The 8,844-nt window shown below is 45.4% G+C and overlaps 1 protein-coding gene across 1 annotated transcript; it reads left to right on the top strand.

Moving 5' to 3' along the window:
• Nucleotides 1–2,199: 2,199 nt before the first annotated feature.
• LOC119939035 (olfactory receptor 2G3-like) lies at nucleotides 2,200–8,841 on the top strand. The gene is made up of 2 exons (XM_038758811.1): nucleotides 2,200–2,379; nucleotides 8,152–8,841. Exons 1-2 carry the CDS (start codon nucleotides 2,200–2,202, stop codon nucleotides 8,839–8,841), a joined length of 870 nt encoding a protein of 289 aa, XP_038614739.1.
• The last annotated feature ends 3 nt before the right edge of the window (nucleotides 8,842–8,844 follow it).

Raw genomic sequence — 8,844 nt, 5'->3', positions numbered from 1 at the left:
TGTCAGGAGGGAGGGAATTCCAGGTCAAAGGTAGTATGTGGGTCAGGGGTTGACGGCAGGACAGGCGAGAACGAGGCACAGGGAGGAGGTTAGCGGCAGAGGAGCGGGGTGTGCCAGCTGGGCTGTAGAAGGAGAGAAGGGAGGCGAGGTAGGAGGGGGTAAGGGAATGGACAGCTTTGAAGACAAGCTGATGGAGAGCTTCTCAGGGTGGAGAGCTTCTCAGGGTAGAGTCTCTGCCACCTCCAAGGGACCCTCAAACTAACAAGGCTGGGAGAAGCAGCATGGCTTAGTGGAAAGATCATGGGCCTGGAAGTCTGAGGAGCTGGGTTCTAATTCTGACTCTGCCAATTGCTTTCTGTGTGACCTTGCACGAGTCACTTAACTTCTTTGTGCCTCAGTTCTCCTCTTCTCGCCCTTACTCAGACAGTGAGTCCCATGCAGGACAGGGACTGTATCCAACCTAATGAACTTGTAATTATCCAGGCAACTGTAATTATTATTATGGCATATGTTAAGCACTCCCTATGTTATTCTTATGGCATTTATTAAGCATTTACTATATCATTATTGCGGTATTTGTTAAGCACTCAATATATTATTATAATGACATTTTTTAAGCACTTACTATATTTCTATTATTATGGTATTTGTTAAGTACTTTATATATTATTATGATATTTGTTAAGCACTTACTATATTATTATTATCAGTGTGGAATCTTCTTCGAGGATGAAAGACAACTATCAATTACTTAATGGTATCTAGTAAACAATTAAGTTTTTAGTACAATGCTTGCACATAGTAGACACTCAATAAATACCATTGATGATGATGATGGTGATGATGAAGATGATCCAGAGCACTGTACTAAGAGCTTGGGAGAATTCGATACAACGGGGTTGGTAGATGTGATTCCTGTCCACTTTTAGATTGTAATCTGCAAGAGGGACAGGGACTGTGTTTAATCCCCCACACGAGTACTTTCTCCTGTCATTTATTATTTATTAAGTCGCATTAATTGAGCTTTAACTACGTGCCGAGCACTGTACTAAGCACTTATTACAGTGCTCTGCACACAGTAAGCACTTAGTGAATAAATTTCCGACTTCTACTATGTACCTGAACGTGCATTCCTGGACCACTGGTTAAGTGGATTATCCAAACAGCGCTTAGAACAGGATTTGATGCATAGAGAGCACAGTTCAAGTAGGAGGGTAGACAAGTTCAGTGTGGTCAGGGAATGTGTCTATCAACTCTGTTGCACTCTCCCAAGTGCTTAGTATAGCACACAGTGAGCGTTCAATAAATACTACTGGTTAATCGATATTGATGTGGGGATACAGGATGTATACTAGTGGAAAGAGCAAAGGGCTGGGAGTCAGAGGGCTGGGAATTACTTGCCTTCTTTGTGATCTTGGACAAGTCACTTAAATTCTCTATGACTCAGTTTCCTCATCTGTGAAATGGGCATTAAAATGTCTGTTTTCCTTCCTCTTAGTCTAAGAGCCCCGTGTGGAAAAGGAACTGTGTCTGATCTGATTGGACTTTGTCCATTCCAGTGCTTGAAACATAGTATGTGCTCAATAAATACCACAAGTAGTATTCAAATCTGGTGAATCGAACATATTATTATTATTATGGTATTTACAGTCTAAATGAAAAATGTGTAACCTCAAACTGGCTGTGTGTCATCAATCAATCGATCAATCAATGGTATTTATTGAACGCTATCAATTAATCATATTTACTTAGCCCTTACTACGTGCAGAGTACTGCTAGTAATAAGCACTAGTAGAACAGAGTTGGTTGACATGGTCCTACGACAGCTACGTCACCATCTGCCTCCCCCTGCGCTACGAGGTCATCATGGACTGAGGGGCCTGTGGGAAGATGGCGGCTGCCTCATGGCTGGGTGGTACTGTGAGCGCCACCACACAAACGGCCATCACCTTCTCTGTCAGATTCGGCGTGTCCAACGTGATCCGCCATTTATTCTGTGACACTCTCCAAATGATGGAAGTTTCAGGACCCAGTGGGAACCTCCACGAAATTGGAGTCACGGTCTTCTCCGCCATTCTGAACGTCTCATGTCTCGTCTCCATCGTCTTATAGTACGTGCGCATCTTCCGGGCTGTGCTAAGGATGCCGGCAACCGAGGGCCAGGTCAGAGCCTTCTCCACCTGACTGCCCCACCTCGCCATGGTGATTGTATTCATCTTCACGAGAACTGTCGCCCATCTCAAGCCGCCTTCAAACTCCTTCTCCACGCTGAACCTGCTGTCGTCCTTGTTCTACATCATGGTGTCCCCCATCCTGAACCCCCTCATCTACAGTCTGAGGAACCAGGACATGAAGACAGCTCTGAGGAGGGTGCTAGGAGTGAGGGGATGGCTCTGATAAACAGGGACATATGAAGTTCGTCCTGGGGACGGGTACCTTTGAGGGAAAAATCCTGTCACCTTCTTCTAGGGAAGGCTGCGGCAATCGACCACTCAATTAAACTATCGAATTTTTTAACGTAGTTGTTTAGTCCTTACTATGTGCCAGGTACTGAACTAAGAGTTGGGATAGATACAAACTCATCAGGTTGGACACAGTCCCTGTCCCACAAGGTAATCACTCCCAGTCCACTAGTGGAACCCTGAAACAAACTCCATTTAACGGTATCAGTGGTATTTATTGAGCACTTACTGTGCAGAGCACAATACTAAGCACTTGGGACAATACAACACTGTTGGTAGAAACGTTCCCTGTCCACATCGAGCTCACTAACTATGTAAGCAGGAACGCCTGAACTAAACTACCCAGACCTGTAATTTTAGAGCAAAACATACATGTCTGAGTAACAGTTTGAAAAGTGGAAATCGCACAAGTCATAGTGTCAGAAAGTCCTGAGTTCTAATCCCGGCTCAACCACATGCCTTCTGTGTGACCTTGGGTATGTCACTTCACTTCTCTGTACTTCAGTTACTTCATCTGAAAAATGGAGATAAAGACTGTGAACCCAACGTGGGACAGGGGCTTTGTCTAACCTGATTAGTTTGCATCGATCTCAGCACTTACTACATTGTCTGGGCCAAAGTAAGTGCTTAATAACAGCAACAACAAGCAGGAGAAAGAATCAGAAGCAGTCATGTGTCTGTAAACAGACTGGCCTTTGTCTCGGCAGAAACTAAAGTCATAAATGGAAAATGGGAGACTCTGAACTCTTCACATTGCACCTAGAACAACAACAACAAGCAGAATAAAGAATCAGAGGCAGTCAAGTGTCTGTCTATAAGCAGACTGGTCTTTGTCTCAGCAGAAACTACAGTCATAAATGAAAATGAGAGACTCTGAACTCTTCACATTGCACCTAGAAGGCCACATATCAAGCACAGTTCTGCCAATTACAGGAAAAACAAGAGCCAAGGAGGGAAAGAGAGTCAGCATTCATAAGAATTGGAATCTGGTGGGAGCAAGGGGTGGGGACAATTCAGAAATATGGTGGTCCACCTGTTCTCTGGACCTTGCAAGACCCAGATGAAGGCGTCCCAGACTAAGCCCCTCTTTTCCTCAGCTCCCCCTCTCGTCTGCAGCACCTCAAATCACTCCTTTTGCTCTTCACCCTACCACTCCGCACCCCAGAGCACTTGTGTACTTATATATATATGTGTATATGTATAATTTTATTTATTTATGATGATGCCAGTATATTTGTCTTGAGTGTGCATATCTATAATTTCATTTATTTACTTGTTTACTTGTTTTGATGTCTGTCTTCCCCTTTATAGACTATGAGCAGGGATTGTCTGTATTGCTGAATTGTATTTTCCAAGCGCTTAGTACAGTGCTGTGCACACAGTAAGAGCTCAACGAATACGATTGAATGAATGAATGAATGAAGGATGAATATCCAGAATGAAGACCCCTGTCACGCTGTCCACCCCATTATTCATTCATTCACGCAATCATATATAATAATAATGATAATGGTATTTATTAAGTGCTTATTATGTGACAAGCACTGTTCTAAGAACTGGGGTAGATACAAAGTAATAAGGTTGTCTCAGGTGGGGCTCACAGTCTTAATCCTCATTTTACAAGTGAGGTAACTGAGGCTCAGAAAATTTAAGTGACTTGCCCAAAGTCACACAGCTGACGAGTGGCAGAGCCGGGATTAATGAATTTGAGAATGCTTTGAAGTGCTCAGAAGCTGACAGCTAAGGCATCTCTCTCCCCAAGTCTCTCCCCCAGGAGTCCCTACTCTGGCCGCCTCTGTGACTGACTAATTGTTACAGCTGGAGGGCGTGAGAACCCTGGAGGGGCCCTCCCCATGTGTACCAACATATCTCTGTCTTTGGAGATCCCGTGCTCCAGAAATATTCGTTCCCCCAACCCCTAAATGTGAACAGCACCTGGAGAGACATTCTGGTCCTTATCTCCTGATTGCTTCTCTCAATTCCCCAGATCCTACAGAAAAGGCAGTAGGACTCTAGGAAGAGGAAGAGATGTAGAGCAGAGGTGACGAGAGGAATTAAATTTCCTTGGAGGTCGAACCGACCCTGACCATCTTTCCCACTGACCACCCGCTCTTGGAGAGATTTGGAAAAAGTGGCTTTGGTATAATCCTTTCTCTGCTTCCCAGCTCAGCTGTTTCTAGCTCAGCTTACTTCTCACCTCCTCGCTCACGAAGCTGAGGATGGAATCCCCAACATTGACTCCTACTCAGTCCATCCAGTGGAATCATTTCTCCAGACCAGAGTGGGAATCGTTTTGCCTTTTATTCCACCGGAACTGGTGATTAGGGATGAAACAAAGACCCCCACACTCCCCCTGGCCAATTTGTAGCCTCTATGGTATTTAGGAAAATGGAATGCTACCAATCCAGAGTATATATTGAGCACTCCTTCTGCACATAGCAGGGGAAAGTGTAGGGGAAAGGATCCCTGCCCTCGAGGAGCTTACAGTCTAGTCTGCCCGGTGGAGATTACTCTTGACCCTGCCTTAATACTCCATCCTGCTTGCAAAATCAGATGCTGAAGAAATTAGGGAGAAAGACTTGGCCATCATTAGCCCACAATTACTAGCCCTGTTCCAGTTAGATGTGAGTCCAGGAGTGGCTTGGGAGAGAGACAACGGAGCCAAGAGTGTGAGCTGAGGTTTCCATCGACCTCAGGGAACTGAGGAGTGGAAGGCACTAAGTAAGACCTGAGGGGTGAGAAGTAGCTTGGGCCTACCGATAGAGCCAAGGCCTTGGAGTCAGAAGGACCTCCATTATAATCCTAGCTCAGCCACTTGTCTGCCGTCTGCTGCGTAATTCTAGGGCAAATCACTCCACTTCTCTATGCCTCCGTTTCTTCATCTGAAAAATGGGTATTCAATACATTTTCTCCATCCTACTTAGACTGTAAGCCTCATTTGGGACCTGATTATCTTTTGTCTACCCCAGCGTTTAATACAGTGCTTGGTATATAGTAATCACTTAACAAGTGTTGTCTACTTGTTTTGTTTTTCTGGCTGTCTCCCCCATTCTAAACTGTGAGCCCATTCTTGGGTAGGGATTGTATCCATCTGTTGCGGAATTGTACTTTCCAAGCGCTTAGTCCAGTGCTCTGCACACAGTAAGCACTCAATAAATACGATTGAATGAATGCATGAATGAACAAGCTAGAGCTAATCCATTAGTGATATTTATTGAGGACTTGCTGTGTAGACAGCATTGTATTAAGTGCTTGGGAGAGTCCAATTATAACAGACTTGATAGACACATTGGTCCCCAGAGAAAGTGGAAGGGAACAGAAGAGTATGAGAAGGAGGGACAGAAAAGGAACACGCTAGAAAAATAGATGGTAAATCGAGTTTCTTTCTATTTGAGTTAGAACCTGTTGGGATGCAGAGTCCATATCCTACTTCTCCCTTTTCTGTGTTACAAGACCAGAAATTCCTTCTAGGAATCTACCCTCAATCCCTTCTGCTTCAGGTGCAGCTACTGTCTCTTATCCTTATCACTTCACTTCTCTGTGCCTCAGTTACCTCATCTGTAAAATGGAGATTAAGACTGTGAGCCCTCCGGGGGGGAACCTGATCACCTTGTAACCTCCCCAACCCTTAGAACAGCGCTTTGCACATACTAAGCGCATTATTATTATTATTATTATTATTATTATTATTATTATTATTATTATTTTATTATCCTGGCCCAAGAGGAGGCAGAATGAAAACGCTTCCTTTTCTGGGCTGAGAAGAACCCTTGGAAGATTCTCCATTCCAGGGTAGGTTGTTCCAAGAACTTCACGTTTCTTCAAGGGATCAAATTTCCTCAGTTTTTCTCACCCCTGTCCACATCCTTCTGCCTTTCTCTGGAGCCAAGATGTCCAGAAGGGGACCCAGGACAACAGCGTGGCTCAGTGGAAAAAAGCCCGTGCTTGGGTTCTAGTCCCAGCTCCACAACTTGTCAGCTGTGTGACTTTGGACAAGTCACTTAACTTCTCTGTGCCTCAATTACCTTATTTTAAAAATGGGGATTAAGACTGTGAGCCCCACATTGGACAACCTGATTACCTTTTATCTACCTCAGCTCTTAGAACAGTGCTTGGCACATAGCTTAACAAATACCATTATTACTAATATTATTATTATCTTAGAACTGGAACTCCTTGGGGACCAAGGACTCAACCTATTTCACTCCCAGACCTTAGTACAGTGCTTTGCTCATAGTAAGAGTGAAATAAATACCACTCCTACTACATCAGAATGTCACTGAAACTGCGCAGGGTGCTCGATCAATGGTACTGCTGGGTGACTTTGGACAGGCCACTTAACTTCTCTGTGCCTCAGTTACTTCATCTGTAAAATGGGGATTAAGACTGTAAGCCCCACGTGGGACAACCTGATTACTTTGTATCTACCCTAGCGCTTAGGACAGTGCTTGGCACATAGTAGACATTTAACAAATACCGTTATTATTATTGTTGTTATTATTACTACTACTACTGACTTGCTTATTCTCTGGTTCTGATTCTCATTTGCTCTTTCTTGTTTTTCTCTCCCTTTAACTCCTTCATAAGTTTTTCTGCTTCCCTCTCTTTTCCTCATGCTCGATCTCATTTTTTCTCTCGTCCTTTTACTATTTTTCTATCACTCTCTGCCTCTCGTTTTTCTCTCCCTCTCGTACTTTCTTGCACTTTTTTCTCCCTCTCATTCTCTTTCCCCACTCCCAATTTTTCTTTCCCTCTCCGTCTTTTTTCCTTTCTCTCTCATCTCGTTTTTCTCTCCCTTGCTCTCTCACACTTTTTTCCTCCCTCTCACTCTGTTCTGCTTTTTCTCTCCCTCTCATTCTTTCCCCTTTCTCTCTCTCTTTTTCTCTCCCTTATGTTCTCTCTCACTCCTTCTTGCTTTTCTCCCCTTCTCTCTCTCTTTCATACTTTTTCTCCCTCTCACTTGCTTTCCCTTACTCTCTCTCTTGTTTTTTTCTCCTTTATGCTTTTCCCCTCACTCTCTCTCTTATTTTTCTCTTCCTTTCACTCTACTCTTGCTACCTTTTCTCCCACTTCCTCGATTTCCTCCCTCTTTCTTTTTCTCTCCCTTTCACTCTCCCTTTCTCTCTCATTTTTCCTCCCCCTTATGATCTTCCCCCCTCCCTCCATCTTGCCTTTTCGCGCCCTCGCGCTCTCTTTCCCTCACTTTTTCTCTTGTTTTTTCTCTCCTCACACGTTCTCTTACTCACTCCTTTTCCTCTCTCTCTTTCCTTCTCACTTTTTCTCTCCCTTGCACTCTCCCTCACTCCCTCTCTCTCATTTTTTCCTCCTTTTTCTCTTTCCCACTCCCTTTGTCCATCATCCTCTCTCTCTCCCTGCCTCCCTCCACTCTTTTTTCCTCTCCCTCACTCTCTTATTTTTTCTCTCCTCCTTCCTCTCTTCCCCAACCCTCTTTCTCTCATCCTTTCTATCTCCCTGCCTCCTTCGCCTTTCCTACAAGGACAAGGATGATGCCGAATGACACTTCTGGAGAGGACTTTGTCTTGGTGGGTTGGTGGGTTTCTCTGCTCAGCCCCAGTTAGAGAAGATCCTCTTCATGATTGTCTTGATCTTCGAACTCCTAACCCTGGTGGGCAACACCGCCATCATTTTGGTGATCCGACTGGATCTCCGTCTCCAAACGCCCATGTAGTTCTTCCTGTTTCAACTCTCCCTCATGTACCTCTGCTTCACCACCAGCATCGTCCCCCAACTTCTATGGAACCTCCAGGGGCACTCCAAGAATATCACCATGGTCCATTATGCGGTCCAGCTGTACGTCTCCCTGGCCCTCGGGTCGACGGAGTGCATCCTTCTGGTTGTCATGGCCTTGGACCATCACAACGCCATCTGCCGACTCCTTCACTACACCACCTTCATGCACTCGCGACTCTTACGGGCCCTGGTGGGCTTAGCCTGGATGGGTGGGGTGGGGGACACGGCGATTCAGGCTACCGTCATCTTCCACCTGCCCCACTGTGGACACCGGCGACTTCCCCACTTCCTCTGTGAGATGCCCGCTATGCTCAAGATGGCATATGTGGACGTCCGGGCTAATGAGATCCAGCTCCTCGTGGGCACTTTGGTCCTGATTCTCCTGCCCTTGAGCCTGATCACGGTCTCCCATGGGTCCAACGCCCGGGCCGTGCTGAGAATCAAGTCGCCCTGGGTCTGGAAGAAGGCCTTGGGCACCTGCGGGTCCCACCTCCTGGTGGTCACTCTCTTCTACGAGTCCATCACGGTGGTTTATATCTGGCCCAACAGCTCCTTCTCTGGGATTTTGGACATGTTTCTGACCCTCTTCTACACTGTGGTTACCCCCACCCTCAACCCGCTTATCTAAACC

This window comes from Tachyglossus aculeatus, chromosome 17 (genome assembly GCF_015852505.1).
Source record: "Tachyglossus aculeatus isolate mTacAcu1 chromosome 17, mTacAcu1.pri, whole genome shotgun sequence".
Taxonomy (NCBI): Eukaryota; Metazoa; Chordata; class Mammalia; order Monotremata; family Tachyglossidae; genus Tachyglossus; species Tachyglossus aculeatus.
This window is presented reverse-complemented; position numbering and strand designations above follow the sequence as displayed.